Source organism: Petromyzon marinus, chromosome 35, assembly GCF_048934315.1.
Source record: "Petromyzon marinus isolate PM22_M1 ecotype Great Lakes invasive population chromosome 35, UKy_Petmar_22M1.pri1.0, whole genome shotgun sequence".
Classification (NCBI taxonomy): domain Eukaryota; kingdom Metazoa; phylum Chordata; class Hyperoartia; order Petromyzontiformes; family Petromyzontidae; genus Petromyzon; species Petromyzon marinus.
Window position 1 is genome coordinate 13,366,017 of NC_133701.1, and position 21,484 is coordinate 13,387,500.

General features: G+C 49.3%; 1 protein-coding gene across 2 annotated transcripts in view; it reads left to right on the forward strand.

The window, feature by feature from the left end:
* The window catches only part of LOC116948976 (tyrosine-protein kinase Src42A-like), a 95,263-nt gene that overhangs the window by 38,502 nt on the left and 35,277 nt on the right, over positions 1–21,484 (forward strand). Inside the window, exon 1 of one of the 2 annotated variants that reach the window (XM_076071948.1) lies at positions 7,289–10,232. The exons of the other annotated variant lie outside the window; for it this stretch is intronic. Within the exon in view, the coding sequence (XP_075928063.1) occupies positions 10,225–10,232 (8 nt within the window). The 5' untranslated portion in view covers positions 7,289–10,224. Of the gene's footprint in view, positions 1–7,288; positions 10,233–21,484 lie in introns of those variants that run through there. 2 annotated transcript variants of the gene reach the window in all.

Here is a 21,484-nt window from a genome sequence, read left to right on the forward strand (position 1 = left end):
ATGTGTGTGTGGCTGAGTAAGCTCAGCTACCACGTGGTGTGTGTGTGGCTGAGTAAGCCCAGCTACAACGTGGTGTGTGGCTGAGTAAGCTCAGCTACCACGTGGTGTGTGTGTGGCTGAGTAAGCCCAGCTACCAGGTGGTGTGTGTGTGGCTGAGTAAGCTCAGCTACCACGTGGTGTGTGTGTGGCTGAGTAAGCCCAGCTACCACGTGGTGTGTGTGTGTGGCTGAGTAAGCCCAGCTACCACGTGGTATGTGTGTGTGGCTGTGTTGGCGTTAACGAGTTGGTGCTGCCTGTTCAAGAGCTTGGGAGAGAAGAGACCTTGATGGGAGGGAATTCCAAAAGTGGAGCAGTGCCAGGGAAGAAGCAGAGAGACGAGGGCCGTGACCTGCGGTGTGGCGGTCGAATACAAACTCACCCCAAGCACGCAGAGTCTCAGACGAGAATCTATTGGTGCACAATCACAATTAACAGTGCTGTTGTTGATGAGTGTGTTGAGGTTTTTTGTTTGGTGTCAAACACATTTTTTTTTATTTCACCAGGTGAGGCCCGCTGAGCTATTTGCAGCTCTTTTTCAGAAGCGACCTGGCCACAAATGACAGCTCAAACAAATTGACATTTATAGCAGCCAAATACTCTAAACGCATGTTTCTAAATATGCGTTTCTAAACAATGCGTTTCTAAACAAATATTTGCCTTTGCACCTCTCTCTGTGTGTGCGCCTGAAAAAACACACGCTTGCATATTGTTCGACATGTGTGCCTGTACTGTGCACACATTCTGGGGAGCGGTGGTGTAGCAGTGAGCGCTACGCTGCGCTACCAACCCGGCAACCCGAGTTCGATTCCCGCTCAGGCCAACACCAGTGACGATTATCTGAACCGGTCCTGGGCCTCCCCTAGGTCGTCTCAGCCTAAAATTAGTACCTGGTGCGGTGTGTAAACATCGCCACTGGGGAGACAAAGGCCAGCCGGGCGTGGTGTTGGCCACCCATCCCCTCGTGTGCCAAGCACGCTAACAGCACTTGCCCCCAACAGTCTGTTAAGGCTATACGGGGGATCTTTGTCTTTGTTTGTACACACATGAGCCAGGGCCCGTGGGCGGGATGTCACTCACACAGGACCCAACAATCATAACAGCACAGGTCAGTTGTCGCTGGGTTGAGGAGGGGGGGCCCTTATTTTTGTGTGAGCCCCCTCTGCCATCTGGACAGACCCCTGCACGGAGCTGCGTGTGCAGTGTGCGTGCCGTGCCAGCGTGCGTCGAGGGTGCGATCCTGCAGAGTTCACCCGCAGCTTTGCGGTCGCTAACGACGACAGTACAATGCATGTTGCAAACACTTCCTCGATCTCGTGGGTAAAATGTCGCGCTTTGCGTCGAGCGAGCTGGGGGCGAGTGCGCGTTGCGTGCGACCGGAGCGGCGGCGCAGGGGGTGGAGCGCGTCGCGCTGCGAACCCGGCGGTCCGAGTTCGATGCACGGCCAACATCCCGTGGCAAATATCCGAACCGGTCCGGGGCCTCCAGAAACTGAGCAATCTAAGTGGGTGGAACCTGGTGCGGTGTTTAAATATCAGCGTTGGGGAAGAAAAGGCAGCCGGGCGTGGTTTTCCCCCCCCCGGCCACACCACCTCCGGGTGCCGTTCCGGCCTGCATCGGTGCTTGCAAACAGCACCTTTTGCATTGAGCCGTGCACTGGTACGCACCTGCGTCTTGCCGGGATGGTAGTGGTGAGGGAGGGAGGGGAGGGAGTAATGCCGCAGTGACTGGGGGTGACCGTGGCAGGCCCAGCTGGTGAGACGCGTGCTAACACAACTCGGCACTGCCTCGCTTATAAAGTTTAAACAACGCTGCGGACGGGAAGGGAGATTGCTCGTGGAGCTCGGCCTGGCCTCCAGCTCGTCGTGGAGCTCGGCCTGGCCTCCAGCTCGTCGTGGAGCTCGGCCTGGCCTCCAGCTCGTCGTGGATCTCGGCCTGGCCTCCAGCTCGTCGTGGAGCTCGGCCTGGCCTCCAGCTCCTCGTGGAGCTCGGCCTGGCCTCCAGCTCCTCGTGGAGCTCGGCCTGGCCTCCAGCTCGTCGTGGAGCTCGGCCTGGCCTCCAGCTCACTAATTCATCTCCCCACGACGCGGCCGGACCCCTGCACCGGAAACGGCGCGAGTGAAGCAGTCGCTTCCCGCATGGCGACGCGGCGGTGTCACTTGTGCACGTACACTGCGTTGATGTTGTTGATATTGCTCTTATTGTTGTTGATATTATTGTTCCTATTCCGTTTAGGCGCTTGTTCTCCCAGGGAAGTCTCACCGAGTTTCAAGGCTCTATTTTTCGGAGGGTCCTGCCAATGTTGCTCACGCGCATATCTCAATCGAGCGATTTGCGGTGTCATTGTTGGAATGTGGAATAATTTGGACCGTGACGTCGTCACGCAATGGCAGACTCTTTTTTTTGTTTTTTTAAAAAGCAGTCGGTGAACCCTAATGTCACGGTTATAATCCACCCTTGGCATTCACCCCGGATGGCCGGCCGCGTTCGAATCTCGAGCCTGTGCTCGTGTGTGTCGGTGATGGAGTTAGCGGCGCAAGCACGGCACGTGGCGTTCCGCTGGTGGGGAAGAGGCCGTTGCACACGCGTGCAGATGTATCGTGCGATTCCTGGCTCCGTGCTTTGCTCCTGGCCGCTGTTGCACGACAGCCTCAGCCTCAGCAGCGCACTGAGTCTCAATGATCTTTTCCGTGGGCGCGCAACGCTCCGCTCTAACCGTGGCGCGGCGGGCATCTGCGTCGCGGTGGAATAAATGTCAGTGGCATAAAAAAAGGAGGGAGGGAGGGAGTTGGCGGCGGGGGTGGTGGTCACAGCACAGAAGGTCGCCTGGGTTCGATTCCCAGACTGGGTGGCCGTTCAGCGTGGCGTTTGTATGATTCGTCCCCGACAACAAGAGAGAGAGAGAGATGATGTCGACTTGTACTGCACAAACAATAATTACGCAGCACGTTGCTCAATTGGTCAATCAGCAACGTCGTTGGCAGGACCCTCCTGAAATCAAAGTTCCCTGTAATTAAATTTGGCTTGGACAAATGACGTAAAAAAACATTACACAGGACGTGACTGTGTTTAAGGGTTATTATCATGGCACTGGTGTGGAAGCGGACACGCGTTTGTGCAAGCCAAACGCAAGTTACTGCGCAGACTCTACAGCTCAACATCGAACCGTGATTGAGATGGGCGAGTCGCCAAGGACGAGGTTGAAGTGATGGAATTCCGCGTGTTCGGGGCTTTAACTGAGAACCGCGTTGTGAGTTTCGCCCTCGGTAAAACTCGACAGGCCAGTGTCGGGTGTTGTCATCTAATGCCTGTGACCATATCACTTGGAATGGGCCCCATTTCATCAGCTCACTTTGACCTCTTGACTTCTGTGTCGACTTAAAAGACGACACGGCCGTTTTGCCTTCGAAGAGCTGATGTCGACGAAGAGCATCAACTGCGATGTTACATTTTTGACGATGCCTCCTTCGCATAGATCAGCGTGAGTGTGTGGGTCTCTGTGTGAGTGAATGGCTCTGTACGTGAATCTGTATGTCTGTGTGAGTGTGTGGGTCTCTGTGTGAGTTAATAACTCTGTACGTGAATCTGTATGTCTGTGTGAGTGTGTGGGTCTCTATGTGAGTGAATGACTCTGTACAGTGAATCTGTATGTCTGTGTGAGTGTGTGGGTCTCTGTGTGAGTGAATGACTCTGTACAGTGAATCTGTATGTCTGTGTGAGTGTGTGGGTCTCTGTGTGAGTTAATGACTCTGTACGTGAATCTGTATGTCTGTGTGAGAGTGTGGCTCTCTGTGTGAGTGCATGACTCTGTACAGTGAATCTGTATGTCTGTGTGAGTGTGTGGGTCTCTGTGTGAGTTAATGACTCTGTACGTGAATCTGTATGTCTGTGTGAGTCTGTGGATCTCTATGTGAATGAATGGCTCTGTATGTAAATCTGTATCTCTAATATATTTCTGTAGATCTCTTCCTCGTACAGCTGATCTTGATGGAGAGCAGCAACTGTAGTTTTACATTGAGGCGGTTGAGCCAGATGATTGCGTCGGGAGTAGCGGAGCTTATCATCGCTGTGATTATAGCCTCTTCCGTATTTTCGAATGAGGCATTGAGTGATTATTATTTGTCCCATGGTCTCCGCTGGGTGACCACAGTCGGAGACTTTCAGATAATTTCTCATTTTACACTTGCGCATCAAGTGTCGATTTCTGCTGCTGCTGCTATCGTTTGTCCGTGGATGTGGTTTAGGGCTGTGGCCCAGAAGCTTCGTGTTGGATCTTTCGCGAGTAGTTTGTGACTCCTTGTGAACTCCATTCGGCTTTCCGAGCATCATCAGGGTTTAAGTTGCATTGTTCCAGATGAAACGCGTGGGTCCAAAAGGGCTTGCGCCACCTTTGAGCGCTGGTGAGATTCTGGTGAACGGGGAGACGACGTTTTCCAATATTCGCTGGTTTTACCTTGGAGGATTGTGTCCGTCCGGTTCTCGCTGAGCTGCATTGGCTTCTGGTTGCTGAATGATTATATTACAAGGTCGCGCTCATTACACACAAAGTGCTTGCCACAAATTAGCGACAATACCTTGCTGATCTCATCATGGAGCATAACCCATCATGCAAACTCCGACCATCCTCGGAGCAGATGTTTCTTAACCATCGAACAAAGACAGCGGTCACCGCATTGCGCGCTTTCAGATGCACTTCTGCCACCATCTGGAACGCTCTTCCTTCCGATTTTAGGAAACCACTGGAGCTGTGCACTTTCAAACTAATATCATTAGAACTGCTTTTTGTGTTTAGTTTGTTGTGGTTGCCCCGCACCTCCGATTAGCACGGTTGGCTACGTATGGTGTGAAATAAGTTCAACGTCCATAAATACATTACATCGCAACGGATGGATGGGGGAACGAGGTGCAACAACACGGGAGACCAGGGTGCTGGTGTCGACTTGAGGGTTCCAGTGTTGCACCAGCGCATTGCAGCGTTCAGTGTGGCCACATCTGGTCCAGAAAGGTGCTTCCCGATGCTCGCGGCCCACCGCTGATGTCTCTAGCGCTAGCGCTGATGTCCATAGCGGAAGCGCTGATGTCCGTAGCGCTAGCGCTGATGTCCGTAGCGCTAGCGCTGATGTCTGTAGCGCTAGCGCTGATGTCCGTAGCACTAGCGCTGATGTCTCTAGCGCGACCACTGATGTCTGTAGCATCGGCGCTGATGTCTCTAGCGGTAGCGCTGATCTCTGTAGCATCGGTGCTGATGTCTCTAGCGGTAGTGCTGATGTCCGTAGCGCTAGTGCTGATGTCTGTAGCATCGGTGCTAATGTCTGTAGCATCGCCGCTGATGTCTCTAGCGCTAGCGCTGATGTCTGTAGCATCGGTGCTGATGTCCGTAGAGCCAAGTGCTGATGCTCCCCCCAGGCTTGTACCAGTTTCGTCTTGGTCGCCTTAGCGGCCACCTTCGTCAGGTGATCGTGCGAGGTTACCGCGTGCCTCCAGCCTCGCTCCCACATCGCTCGAAGCGGCGGCGGCGTTGCGCAACAGGACGCTGCACCGAGTGATGGAAGCCGATCGCTCGACGGCGGGGTTTCTCAAACTTGTTGTCGCCCGCGGACCACTCGGCCCAGCCCCCCCCCCCCCCCGAACCCCTGGTGACAAAACGCATTCGCTTCTCTCTCTAAATACCACTCAGAAAAAATGATTCGTAAAAACATTTTTTTTTACGCAGCTATAAGGATATTTTGAGGGGGGATATTGAGAGCTTAGGGTTAGGGCAGTTTAAGCAGGGTAGTTTAACTCAAATGTTAATGACTGTTCGAAACAAAGGGTGTATAAACGTCGTCATTATTGTCCGCATCAACCCGCATTTGCATCACAGCCACGCGGACCACGTGGAGGAGCGTCACAGCCCACCGCCGGTGGTCCCTGGGACCGCTCTCTGAGAACCGCTGCCCTCGAGGGCCAAAGAAGCCACATTTATCACCAGCGGATAGACACTCAGTTTGCTGAGCGCAGGCCCAGACGCCCAACACGCAGAATGCCCATAAACCAAACAGCGCTATCAAAGTTGCAAAAGGTAAAGAGTGGAATGCGTTTCTCAATTGTGATGAGTTATTATTTGTCAGCGCTTGGGGGAAAGCAACGGTGGTGGCAGGGGGATACTGTAGTGGAGCAGTGCGAGAAGAAGACGCAGACAGAAAACTATAATCACCTGCAGTGTGGTGAGTGGGTGAGTGACCTGCAGTGTGATGAGTGAGTGGGTGAGTGACCTGCAGTGTGGTGAGTGAGTGGGTTAGTGACCTGCAGTGTGGTGAGTGGGTGAGTGAGTGATCTGCAGTGTGGTGAGTGAGTGGGTGAGTGACCTGCAGTGTGATGAGTGAGTGGGTGAGTGAGTGACTTGCAGTATGATGAGTGAGTGGGTGAGTGACTTGCAGTGTGGTGAGTGGGTGGGTGAGTGACCTGCAGTGTGGTGAGTGGGTGGGTGAGTGACCTGCAGTGTGGTGAGTGGGTGGGTGAGTGACCTGCAGTGTGGTGAGTGGGTGGGTGAGTGACCTGAAGTGTGGTGAGTGGGTGGGTGAGTGACTTGCAGTGTGGTGAGTGGGTGGGTAAGTGACCTGCAGTGTGGTGAGTGGGTGGGTGAGTGAACTGCAGTGTGGTGAGTGAGTGTGTGGGTGGGTTACCTGCAGTGTGGTGAGTGGATGGGTGAGTGACTTGCAGTGTGGTGAGTGAGTGGGTGGGTGAGTGACCTGCAGTGTGGTGAGTGAGTGGGTGGGTGAGTGACTTGCAGTGTGGTGAGTGGGTGGGTGAGTCACTTGCAGTGTGGTCAGTGGGTGGGTGAGTGACCTGCAGTGTGGTGAGTGGGTAGATGAGTGACTTGCAGTGTGGTGAGTGGGTGAGTGACCTGCAGTGTAGTGAGTGGGTGGGTGACCTGCAGTGTGGTGAGTGGGTGGGTGAGTGGCCTGCAGTGAGGTGAGTGGGTGGGTGAGTGACCTGCAGTGTGGTGAGTGGGTGGGTGAGTGATTTGCAGTGTGGTGAGTGGGTGGGTGAGTGACTTGCAGTGTGGTGAGTGGGTGGGTGAGTGACCTGCAGTGTGGTGAGTGGGTGAGTGAGTGACCTGCAGTGTGGTGAGTGAGTGGGTAGTTGAGTGACTTGCAGTGTGGTGAGTGGGTGGGTGAGTGACCTGCAGTGTGGTGAGTGGGTGGGTGAGTGACTTGCGTTGTGGTGAGTGAGTGTGTGAGTGACCTGCAGTGTGGTGAGTGAGTGGGTGGGTGAGTGATCTGCAGTGTGGTGAGTTGGTGGGTGAGTGACTTGCAGTGTGGTAAGTGGGTGGGTGAGTGACTTGCAGTGTGGTGAGTGGGTGGGTGAGTAGGCTTTCACGGTGTGCCTGAGATCACAGTAACCGTCCTCGTAGCAATAGAAGATTGAGGCGGTCGAGTGATTCAGACGTCAGAGCACTGAGCCGGAAATGCTGAGGACCTGGGTTCTAATCCAGGCACCCGCCTGGGAATAACCCGGGTCTTGAGTGTAGTGAGTTGATGGCCCTGTCACCGGTGTCTCTTACAGAGACTCATTGACTCAGAGAGAGACCCACAGACTTCCGCAGATAGCCACACTCACACATAGACCCATACACCCACGCAGAGACCCATAGATCCACATACAGAGACCCGCTGACTCACAGAGACACTCACATAGACTGGGTAGTGTTTAAGTGTAGTGAGTTAATGGTCCCAGTCCAGTCACCAATAACTGCACACATAAACACCTATCCTATTTAACGTGTTTCTGCACTTTTGGCTAATATTTGGGTGCCTCGGTGGCGAGATGTTAACCACCTCGCCTGGTATACATGAGGTCGTGGATTCGATCCCAACCCTGACGCCTGCTGTATATTTGGGTTTGCGTGTCTCTCTCCCCGTGGTCGCGTGGCTTGTTTTCTTCCGGTCTTCTGGTTTATCCCTCCACATTTAGAATCAACATGAATTTAGAGTGTTGGCTGCTATAAATGTCCACGTGATAAGCCACTCCGTTGAGCTATCATTTGTGGCCAGACTGCATCTGAAAAATAGCTACATAGATTAGTGGGGCTTGCCTGATAAAATAGATTATCGTTACAATTCCAGCTCTGAGAATTAAAATAATGTATAAATGTCGCGTGACGAACATTACTCTCATATGGCAGAGCCAGTGGTAAAGTGCAGCCCTCTGCTGTGTGTGGACCAGGGGTCGTTTGAGGAATCTCAGAGGTATTTCAGTGATATCCGTTTGAATTTAAATCCAGCAGGCCCCAAATCTAACAGAGAGGGTTCCTTGGCTTCAAACGTCTGCCAGTTCACCAGCATTGGTCCAAGCAAGCCCCTCTGTACAGTGGTCCCTCGGTTTACGATGCCATCGATTCATAATATTTCTATGAATGATCCGCCTCCCATAGGGTGCCTCCATTGTTTCGATTAACGATCCAGTTTCGATTAACGATGTGTTTACGATATCTCGCGGCCGCCAATTTCGGCCAATCGGAACGCTCCTAAGTGGAGTCGGCAGCAGGCCTCAGCCAATCAGTGACTCCCTTTTGAGTGTTTTGAGATCAACTGGCTGCTAGCTTTTTAATGGTTGAAGTGGGTTGTTTATGGCAACAGCTGTCTTGAATACTGTGGGTTTTTAAATCAAAAGTTCTTTATTAAAATTATGTTTCAATATTATAAACTCTGTTTTTTAAGGTGCAAAAGGTCAACTTTAAATTAAGCCTTTAACGTGTATTTCCTATATTCGATTAAGATAATTTCAATGAACGATGGTTTTCGTGGAACCAATTAATACCGTTAACGAGGGATTGTTGTATTCTATTCTTGTGTATGGCAGCAATGTGTTCAGGAGCGAAATGCCACTGTTGACGTCTGCTAACCACGACAAAAGAGGGCTTCAGGAGAGAGTTCACGTAGTTTTGCTATTCCTCCTTTGCAGTGATTTTAGTTAATGGCCCATAATTTGGATTGCGTGGCTGCAATCGCACTTTTGTGGTCTCTTATTCAATTTTCCAACGATGCAGTTTGCATATCTACGTGGACATTTGATGGCAGAATTTTCACCAGTTCTGTTTCTTCACCTGAGGACGGCTGCTTGTGTTGTGGGCGAAACGTCGTGAGAATTTTATTTTATTATGTTTTATTTTTATTATTTCCCTTCTACATGACTTTACCGAAAGAACCAAGAAGAGTGAGCCAGGGGTTTGGTGTCAAGTTTCAGTGTTCCGGTTACAATACGCATTGCGTTATTGTGGATTTGGCAGTTTGTGTACGAGCTCCTGGACGAGGCTGAGGTGCAGCGACTCTGCTACTGAGCAGACGAGGGTGAGGGCGGCAGTCTCCAACACATCAGCTGAGGCACCCCAGAGAGTTGTTCCTGGAATATTCTGCAGCAGGGCGATTCTTGATTTGGCCTTTTCACAGGTCTGTTTAATGTGGGGCTTGAAGGTCAGGGTTCTATACATGATAAACCCTAGATATCGTGCCGTGAAGTCATAGCGCACTGGGCGATCACAGGAGGGCACTTCAAGGGGTGGCACCTGCTGAGTGATTGTTCAGGTGGAAAGCGCTTGTGGTGGTTTTGGAGGGATTTAGTCGAAGTCTCCAGTTACAGAAATATGCCTCCAATAAAGAGCAGCTGTTAGGGTATTGGCAATGTTCTCAGGGTTGGTGTCCAGTGCAGCAAGGGCTGTGCCATCAGCATCGTGAACTTGCCTGATGATGTGCATGGCAGGCCACTGATCTATATGTTACTTAGTGGCGGTGCTCGTACTGGGCTATTGTTCATGGTTCTCTTGCGGCGGTGTTCACCAGCGAGCTGCACCCTGACAGAGCGGTTGCTGAGCGCTCGCGTCGAGTGTTTCTGGCCATTATAGGAGGGCCTTTTTCTGGCATTCAGCTCCCGTGCTCACATCTGAATTCGCATTGACGACGGCCATTTGGGCCAGATGACGGTGACCGTTGTGTTTAACGGTCACGCGAGGACCCGTAGCGGCTGGAGCCACCATGCGGAGGCTTCGACCGTCTCTGCTGCTGAGACGCTGAATGTGGAAAACCGGCCCTGAGTTTTACTTCGTGTTGAACCAATGCTGCTGAAAGAAAAAAAATCACTGCCAGAATGCCGCGTGGCTGACGGGATGTGTGAAGAATACTTTAATGTTTCTTACGTGGAGGAACAGAAATGGAAAGGTGAATTTTCTACTTCTTGATGCTGTTTCTAAAGAAACCGTGACATTAGCACCAATGTGTTTATTATTATTATTGGTGTGGACTGCGAGCTGGCCAATTTGCGTGCGTATTGGGGGTGGCTGTCTGTCCTGGGCGTCCCCTAGGTTGACTCAGCGGTAAATGAATACCTGGTGCGATGTGTAAACATCAGGACTGGTGAAACAGCCGGGCGTGGTGTTGGCCACCCACCCCCTCGTGTGCTGTGCCGGTCTTAGTGGGTGCTCACGATCAACACTTGCCCCAACGGTCTGTTAAAGGCTACACGGGGGATCTTTGTCTTCACGTGTGTAGGAGTGTTTGTGTGTAGGAGTGTTTGTGTGTAGGCGGCTGTGTGTGTACGCGCATCTCATGCCTGCGTGTGTTGTGGGAAGCGGGCGTGTAGTGGTTGGTGAACTGCACGACGAACCCGGTGACCCCAGTTTAATTACCCCCTCGCAACCAACAACAGTGGTAAACATTGAACCTATCCTGAGCCTCCCCTATGTCGACTCAGCCTTAAATGGATACTTGGTGTGTTCATCGGTGCTGCTCGCTAAGACTTGCCCTCAACAATCTGTTGAAGGCGACACCGGGGATCTTTGTCTGTTGTGTGATTGGGGTTTGTGGCTGTGGGTGTATGAGTGAATGTGCGCGTGCGTGCGCGTGCCCCGTGTGTCGTTGCCTCACGTCCTGTTTGGCCTGCGAGCGACCCGAACCCAGGGAAGCGGGGGCCAAGGCCAGGAAGTGGCGCTCTGGAAGCCGCGGCTTCGTTCTCGCAGCCGCTCTCAAGCAAAACAACAACGGCCACCATCGAGAAGCGCCACCATCGCCCATGCCACACACCGCCATTCTCACATCGACACGTGCAGCTGTGTGTGTGTGATGCTGGCCGCTCTCAGATTGGCTGCAACAACAACACAAAACTCAACACACTCATCAACACCACCGTGGCGTTGAAAACAATGTAATCGCCAACGTTTCGGGCAATGGTCCTTCTTTATAGAACATCTTTTTCGGCCACAGCGTAGTTGCCGAGTGTGTTGAGTGTTATTGTTAATTCAGCTTGCATAGCCCTTCCAAGGCAGCAGCAGCAAATCATTTACACCAAACAAGATCCGTTATCCCACAAGCATCTGTGAATATTTGTGAGTGCCCATCCGACTTGGCCACACACCGTCACAAAGCGCACGCGGCAGGGGTGGGTAACCAGATAATGGTTTGGGTGATATCAACACTCGCGGGCGACCGCACCCACACACACACCACGTGGTAGCTGGGCTTACTCAGCCACACACACACCACGTAGTAGCTGGGCTTACTCAGCCACACACACACCACGTGGTAGCTGGGCTTATCAGACACACACACACCACGTGGTAGCTGTGCTTACTCAGCCACACACACACACCACGTGGTAGCTGGGCTTACTCAGCCACACACACACACCACGTGGTAGCTGAGCTTACTCAGCCACACACCACGTGGTAGCTGGGCTTACTCAGCCACACACCACGTGGTAGCTGGGGTTACTCAGCCACACACACACACCACGTGGTAGCTGGGCTTACTCAGCCACACACACACACCACGTGGTAGCGCGGAGTGTCTGGGTCCGCAGTAATGCTATCCCCGGGGATGATGTTGCTTCACCTCCGTTTCCCCAAGCACACCGAAGAGCCTGGTGTGTGGTTGTTTTGTCGCGCCCACGCGCACGCCTGCACGCTCAGCACATGTTGCCGAGGAGCATTATGGGTAAATGGAAATCTGAGCAGAAGCGTGCTCTGTGTCTGCACATGTCACGACAGCCGTGCGTGAGCTTTAGTCACTCAGCGTGTGCGGGCACAAATGCTGAATTAATATTGGTCTGGAAAGCCATTAAATTGGACTTTAGCACAATTTATTCATATTGTGGGAAAACAACAGAATTATGATAATATATGTAGACGATATTTAACGAATCACAATGCAAAACATACTTTGGTCAAGTAGTAATAGGTTTTTACCCTTTTATCTGGCACCAAAACTGACACCTTTATACAAGGGATCATGTATGCAATAGCCACAACACAAGCAGTCAAAATGCAAACAAAAAGAGACAACTCTGATAATGATATGCACTGTCCTTGAAATTGATTGGTCCACACCCGAGACGGCTTTTCTTTCAATCACGATGTGTGGCCTTAAAATAACAAAATGTAATAGTTGATGTTTTTGCCAAAGTCTCTTCTTCATAACACAGTTTTTAAATAGGCATATACATTGTCACCTAATGGTAGCTAGTGGCTAACAGACAAACCCTTCAATAATCATAAAGTGTGGCTACTAAAAAAAATAATTTACAATTAAAACATTGCTGGCACACTGCATTATGGGGAGGTTTGTTCTTGTCAGGACAAAGAAGCCACAATCGCGGTGCTTGATGGCTACAAACAGTGTAACTATTCGTATGCCTATTTAGAAATAAACTGATCAGAAAACATTTGTAAATGTAAATCCCATCAGGCCACATGCAGTAACGAAATGGAGTCTCCAGTTATTTCTTGACTTAAAGCTTTCGTGACTGCAGGAATTCATATTCTTTGGATCTTTCAGTAAAGTCACGTAGAAAGAAAAATAAATTAAATAATCGCATACGACGTTTCGATTGCAACACAAGCAGGTACGAATGAATGAGAAAACAAACCTAATAAACTTAGAAATATAATGCAATACAACACAGAGAGTCGGCTATCAGTCAACACCCTACCTGGTTGATTACGTTCTTCCAAAGATTGCTAAATTTGAGAGAGAAAACACAGACACGGAGACACATAGACAGACACATACACAGAGAGAGACACACACAGGCACACAGAGAAACAACGCCTCTGTAACGAGGCGTTAAATAGAGAGGGGGGCAGAGAGAGGGGGCGGGGAGAAATTAGCATGTCAATGAGAGATTTGGAGCTTTCGTGACTGCAGGAGATAGAGCGCTACAACACGAGGACAGAGAGAGAGAGAAAACACACTTAATCAAACAAACTTAGTAAAATTTGGAAATGTAATGCAATGCAACACAGAGAGTCGGTCATTACATTTCCAAATTTTACTAAGTTTGTTTGTTTAAGTGTGTATAATAGAATACGACGTTTCGATTGCAACACAAGCAACCGTCATCAGGTAGAAAACAAACCTAGTGAACTTCTAACAAAAACAAATGCTACGTTTGTTTTCTGAAACTGCCTATTTCTCTCTCTCTCTAAAATGTACCAGGCTCTCATAGGTCCATTCGCTCTTTCTCTCCCCCGGCCGCCGCCAGGTGGATTTCCACACAGCTCTCTCATTAACATGCTAATTTCTCTGCTCCAGCAGACCCACCTCTCTGTCTGCCCCCCCCCTCTCTATTTAAGGCCTCGACACAGGCATTGGGTCTTTGTGTGTTGTGTGTCTCTGTGTTGTCTCTCTCTGCTTGTGTGTTTGTCTGTGTGTCTCCGTGTCTGTGTTTTGTCTCTCTCTCAAATTTAGAAGTTCACTAGGTTTGTTTTCTACCTGATGACGATTGCTTGTGTTGTAATCGAAACGTCGTATTATATTATTTAATTTATTTTCTTTCTATGTGACTTTACCGAAGAACCAAAGAGTACTCCAAAACATTTTATTTTTCCGCCAAAAAAATAAAAAAAATGTTGACTTGATTCAACTTCTTATATTTAAAGACGTACCCATCAGAAGCCGCTTAATTTAAATATTCCGTTCTTTTTTTATTAGAAAGAAAAATGAACAAACTTAATACTCTGAGGGGAAGCTTTGTTATCCTTTACCGTGTTCGAATTATTCAGATTTGAACATCATAAAATGCGTATTTTTTTGGTTCAAAATCGCTTTAATCTGAAATATCTCAAAAACAATAAAAGATAGAACCAATGTTTAACGCTCTATCAAACGAAAAATACCGCAATCTTATATTTTGAACGGTTTCTGAATGACATTTACAATCGAGATTTGAGGGCGTTAAAATGAAAAACCTCGTAATTTCAGATATTTTCCTGTTGTATCCTCAAATCTACCTTTGTACCAAATTTCAGCTTTCTACCTTGTTGGGAAGTACCCTCGAGGTCTTTGAAACGGACAGATTCAGGTCCTCATTTATCTTGAAGATAGATTTTTCTCATTGTTTAGAATACAAAAAACTGTTGACTATTAATGTGATGGCGCTTTGAGTGGCAGATTTGTGCCAGACAGGCCCCACGTACGTAATTATTTTAACTTGACTCATCATTGGAACTAAACGTCTGCAAATCAGAATCAGAAAGGGTTTTATTCGCCATGTAAGTTCACACCGACACGGAATTTACTTTGGTAGGATGGTGCATACATTCAACATATAGGAATCTAAAATCTTAAATAATTTTTAAACAAGTCTTACTATAATAAGGGTTGCGTAAGCTGCCACAGCAGTGCAATATTCAGCACGCTGGACTTGCAATTCAGGGGTCGCCACTCCCGATTCTATCTCCAGGCGCGGCAGTTTGGAACAATGGGGGCAAGTCGCTAAAACCTTACCCCCACTGGCCGTGTTCACCCAGCAGCATGAATGGGTGCAAGTTGAGTCGATTGGCGGGCGGGCTCTGGTGTGTGGTGGGGTAATGTGCGGTCGACGTGGAAGAGGAGACCGAACATCGCTCTCGTTAAGAGTTGGCTCGCCGGGGAGGCCCCTGCCGCCAGCAGCGTGGTGAGGAAGTAGTTGCAGGGCTGCACCTTTAGCTTCATATAGCTTTTGAAAAGCCGCTCGGCACATTATTACACAATTCGCGATTATTGGCCACATAAAGACACTGGAGCCGATAAAGTTAATGCCACTGCAAGCGGTACTGATGAGTGAAATATCTGGCCTTGCTTGGTTTATATTTTAAAAGTCATGAGCGATTTCATGCTCAAAGGAGCATTGCATCATCGGTGCTCATGTATTTACAACCCTTAGCCAGTGGTGGAAATTCCAAATTCATACAGTGAGAGGCGATTCTATCCATTGGGCAATGGTTGACTTCCCCCACAAAGCGGTATCTTCACGCAACGCAGTCCGTCAATCGCTCGGCATCTTTCATCGCCCGAATATCGGCGACGCTCGCTCGGCCGGCCGTGCACTTGCGTGCCACCCGAGTGGTTGCGTGCCACCCGGTTGCTCCGACTCAGCACCACGCACCTGCTCCCCTCCTAGCCCTGCTGCACTTGCTGTGCCATCCCGGTCAGCCGACTCGGCAGTCAAGCAAGCGGGCTCGCCATCCGAAGGTGGCGAGTTGAAATTCTCATTGTAGGGAGCGGTGACTCGTCCCAACATTCCATGGGGATCGATAAAATAAATACCACTTTGTGGGGGAAGTCAACTATTGCCCTATGGATAGATTCGCCTCTGACTCCTCGTATGCCGTGCCGGCTTCATACGTGCCCACTAACAGGGCTTGTGGCTAAGAGATGGTAACTACCTCGCCTGGTATACAGGAGGTCGTGGGTGCAATCCCGACCCTGATGCCTGCTGTACATTTGGAGTTTGCGTGTTCTCCCGGTGGTCGCGTGGATTTTTATCCGGTTTCCCCCTCCACATTTAGAACATGCGTTGAGAGTATTTGGCTGCTATAATTTTCCACGCAATAAGCGACTTCGTTGCGCTATCGTTTGTGGCCAGGTCGCTTCTGAAAAATAGCTGATAGCTGAGTGGGCCTTACCTGGTAAAGGTTATAGTTTGCCCCTACAGTCAGTTAAGGCTATACGGGGGGGTCTTTGTCGATTGTTGTTGATCACAGCTACAAACAGCACTATTAGAAAGTTGTGCAGTGGAAAAGGGCGTTACGCGTTTCTGGAATTGAGAAAGATTATAGTGAGGCTGTGCGGTGAGGGGGGGGGGGAGAAGAAACGATGGTGATGGGTGGAGGTAATTCTAAAGTGGAGCAGTGGGAGGAAAAGAAGCAGAGATGTGAGGTGAGTCGGTGTTGGTTAGCGCACTGCGCTACAATCCAGGCGATCTGAGTCGTTTTATTTATACTGGAGGAATCCGATGAGCTATAAAGCTTTTTCTCACAGATGTCTAGTCGGGGCGGGTAAGAACGTCAAACCAAAAACACGATAGGAGTGCAAAGTACAAATCACCTAAACACATACGAATAAAACTAAACCATCCCCATCCTACCATGCAAAGCCAACTGAGGTGTTCACTTCTTTTCAACTCGCCACCAAAACTTACAAATATCTGAGCTTGTTCTGGGTTCCCCCCCTAGGTTTACACGGCCTAAAATGGTGTGTTGTGTAAGAAGCAGCACTGACGAGCGGACGTGGTGCTGGCCACCCACTCCCTCCCGTGCCGTGCCGGTCTTCATAGGTGCTGCTGCTGCTCGCTAACAGCACTTGTCACCTCCGGTCTGTTTTGTGTTGAGATCCGCAGTGTTGATGTTGGTTGTAACTGTACGGGTGAGACACAACAGTCGGTCCGGATAGCGAGCTTCTCGCTTGACCGCCATGTCACCAGGGTCGGAGAGTCGCATTGTAACACAAGTGTAAGCCACCATTGTAACACAAGTGTGAGCCACCATTGTAACACAAGTGTAAGCCACCATTGTAACACAAGTGTAAGCCACCATTGTAACACAAGTGTAAGCCACCATTGTAACACAAGTGTAAGCCACCATTGTAACACAAGTGTAAGCCACCATTGTAACACAAGTGTAAGCCACAATTGTAACACAAGTGTAAGCCACCATTGTAACACAAGTGTAACCCACAACTGTAACACAAGTGTAAGCCACCATTGTAACACAAGTGTAAGCCACCATTGTAACACAAGTGTAAGCCACCATTGTAACACAAGTGTAAGCCACCATTGTAACACAAGTGTAAGCCACCACTGTAACACAAGTGTAAGCTACCACTGTAACACAAGTGTAAGCCACCATTGTAACACAAGTGTAAGCCACCATTGTAACACAAGTGTAAGCCACCATTGTAACACAAGTGTAAGCTACCACTGTAACACAAGTGTAAGCCACCATTGTAACACAAGTGTAAGCCACCATTGTAACACAAGTGTAAGCCACCATTGTAACACAAGTGTAAGCCATCATTGTAACACAAGTGTAAGCCACAACTGTAACACAAGTGTAAGCCACCATTGTAACACAAGTGTAAGCCACAATTGTAACACAAGTGTAAGCCACCATTGTAACACAAGTGTAAGCCACCACTGTAACACAAGTGTAAGCCACCATTGCAACACAAGTGTAAGCCACCATTGTAACACAAGTTTAAGCCACCACTGTAACACAAGTGTAAGCCATCATTGTAACACAAGTGTAAGCCACAACTGTAACACAAGTGTAAGCCACCATTGTAACACAAGTGTAAGCCACAATTGTAACACAAGTGTAAGCCACCACTGTAACACAAGTGTAAGCCACCATTGTAACACAAGTGTAAGCCACAATTGTAACACAAGTTTAAGCCACCATTGTAACACAAGTGTAAGCCACCATTGTAACACAAGTGTAAGCCACAACTGTAACACAAGTGTAAGCCACCACTGTAACACAAGTGTAAGCCACCATTGTAACACAAGTGTAAGCCACCATTGTAACACAAGTGTAAGCCATGATTGTAACACAAGTGTAAGCCACAACTGTAACACAAGTGTAAGCCACCATTGTAACACAAGTGTAAGCCACAATTGTAACACAAGTGTAAGCCACCATTGTAACACAAGTGTAAGCCACCACTGTAACACAAGTGTAAGCCACCATTCAACACAAGTGTAAGCCACAATTGTAACACAAGTTTAAGCCACCATTGTAACACAAGTGTAAGCCACCATTGTAACACAAGTGTAAGCCACCATTGTAACACAAGTTTAAGCCACCATTGTAACAAGTGTAAGCCACAATTGTAACACAAGTGTAAGCCACCATTGTAACACAAGTGTAAGCCACAACTGTAACACAAGTGTAAGCCACCATTGTAACACAAGTGTAAGCCACCACTGTAACACAAGTGTAAGCCACCATTGTAACACAAGTGTAAGCCACCATTGTAACACAAGTTTAAGCCACCATTGTAACACAAGTGTAAGCCACCATTGTAACACAAATGTAAGCCACCACTGTAACACAAGTGTAAGCCACCACTGTAACACAAGTGTAAGCCACCATACTAACACAAGTGTAAGCCACCATTGTAACACAAGTGTAAGCCACAATTGTAACACAAGTTTAAGCCACCATTGTAACACAAGTGTAAGCCACCATTGTAACACAAGTGTAAGCCACAACTGTAACACAAGTGTAAGCCACCACTGTAACACAAGTGTAAGCCACCATTGTAACACAAGTGTAAGCCACCATTGTAACACAAGTGTAAGCCATGATTGTAACACAAGTGTAAGCCACAACTGTAACACAAGTGTAAGCCACCATTGTAACACAAGTGTAAGCCACAATTGTAACACAAGTGTAAGCCACCATTGTAACACAAGTGTAAGCCACCACTGTAACACAAGTGTAAGCCACCATTCAACACAAGTGTAAGCCACAATTGTAACACAAGTTTAAGCCACCATTGTAACACAAGTGTAAGCCACCATTGTAACACAAGTGTAAGCCACCATTGTAACACAAGTTTAAGCCACCATTGTAACACAAGTGTAAGCCACAATTGTAACACAAGTGTAAGCCACCATTGTAACACAAGTGTAAACCACAACTGTAACACAAGTGTAAGCCACCATTGTAACACAAGTGTAAGCCACCACTGTAACACAAGTGTAAGCCACCATTGTAACACAAGTGTAAGCCACCATTGTAACACAAGTTTAAGCCACCATTGTAACACAAGTGTAAGCCACCATTTTAACACAAGTGTAAGCCACCATTGTAACACAGGTGTAAGCCACCACTGTAACACAAGTGTAAGCCACAACTGTAACACAAGTGTAAGCCACCATTGTAACACAAGTGTAAGCCACCATTGTAACACAAGTTTAAGCCACCATTGTAACACAAGTGTAAGCCACCATTGTAACACAAGTGTAAGCCACAACTGTAACACAAGTGTAAGCCACCATTGTTAACACAAGTGTAAGCCACCATTGTAACACAAGTGTAAGCCACCACTGTAACACAAGTGTAAGCCACCACTGTAACACAAGTGTAAGCCACCGTTGCAACACAAGTGTAAGCCACCATTGTAACACAAGTGTAAGCCACCATTGTAACACAAGTGTAAGCCACAACTGTAACACAAGTGTAAGCCACCATTGTAACACAAGTGTAAGCCACCATTGTAACACAAGTGTAAGCCACCATTGTAACACAAGTGTAAGCCACCATTGTAACACAAATGTAAGCCACCACTGTAACACAAGTGTAAGCCACCACTGTAACACAAGTGTAAGCCACCATACTAACACAAGTGTAAGCCACCATTGTAACACAAGTGTAAGCCACCATTGTAACACAAGTGTAAGCCACCATTGTAACACAAGTGTAGGCCACCATTGTAACACAAGTGTAAGCCACCACTGTAACACAAGTGTAAGCCACAGACCAAACAAGACCATTTTAACCGACTTCAAGGCCTGGTATTCGGCTGCTCAGTGGCAGAGCGAGCGGCTAGTGATCAGAAAATTTCAAATTCAAATCCTGGGGAGTGATTATAGTATTTGGCTGCAATGTCCACACGACGATAAGCCACTTTGTTGAGCCAGGCCGCTTCTGAAAAAGCGTCGCATAGCGCAGTGGGCCTTAGCTGGTAACATAAACAAAAGTTTAGTTTACACTCAGTCCATCATTCCTGCCTTCCTCTGGGTTTAAAAAAAATAAGTACCAATTTGTGAGAAAGTCAACGGCGGTTGTCCCATTCACTTGCACCCTTCCCCATCCGCCGCCATATCAATGTGGAATTTCCACCGATGTCTCTGCGGGGCTGTAAAACGGGAGATGAACGCCGGTCCGTCGAAGCTCATTTTGAGCAGGGAGGTCACTTTGGATGTGGTGCTGCGAGGTGAGTTCGTCCCCTCGGCCGAGTTCGTCCCCTCGGCCGAGTTCGGGCCACGCGTTCGGGCCACGCGTTCGCCCGTCGGCCCCTCCCGTCGAGAGCCGCTGGGGCTGTGGCAGCGAAGTCCTCACTCCGCGCGGGCGGTGATGGCCCCGACACCGCCGCAGTCGCTCTGTGCCAAAGGCTCGCAGCAAACAGGAAGTGGAGGTTTCCTGCAGGATGTGAGCACAGACACGCAGCCCGCTGACCTGCGGGCCTTCCCCCGTGCTGGGGGGGGGGGTGGCGACACTCGGGGCCCAGGCGTGGCCCATTCGACCGGGGCACCTCCACACTGTAAACGGAGCTTGCTACCTTTACCCACAGTCCCAAAGCCGGGCAAGGTGGCAACCGTAGGGTTTGGGCGGGTGGGTGGGTAAGCCGCTGGTCGTGTTGGTGAGAAGCGAGTGTTGGTGTTGTTTGCGTCTTGCCGTTAAAGTCAAACGTCATCCGGTCAGCTGACTCGGTGGCTCGCAATTGGAAAGTCGCGAGTTCAAATCCTGCTTGGAGGGTGGTGGGGGGCTGACTCGGCCCCATCCTTCCCTCCGAGGTCCATACAATATCGAACCGCTTTTGTGGGAGAATTTAAGCAGTGGTTGTCTCCTGACTATGCTCGACCCCCGTCACAGGAACATGGAATTTCCGCGTACTGCATCGCACCGCTCAGTTGCTCACAAACCGCGTTCTCACGGTGCGCATTCCACGTGATAAAAGTGTCTTTAATGGAAGAATGGGGTTATAGTGAAGACGCGTTGTGCGAACACCACGCGTTGTGCGAGTGTTTGCTGTACGGTGTCTAGGAGGTGTTAGTAGCTACCTCGCCCGGTATACAGGAGGTGCTGGGTTCGATCCCGACCCTGACGCCTGCTCTATATTTGGATTTCCCCGTCTCTCTCTCGCTGTGGTCGCGTGGATTTTTCTCCAGGTCCTCGGGTTGTATCTCTCCAACATTTATCAACATGCGTTTCAATTACTGGTTGCCGTGAACTTCCACACGATGAGCCGCTTCGTTGAGCTGCCATTTACGAGAGCCAGGTCGCTTCTGACAAAGAGCTACTTCCCTTACCTGGGAAAATACAAAAAAGAATAGTTTAGTTTAAACTAAAATAGTGCGTGAGAGACGAAGGGACCCGCGCGCGCAAGTCGGGGTTCCACAGCTCCTCCTGTGCACCCAGGGGACGTGGGAC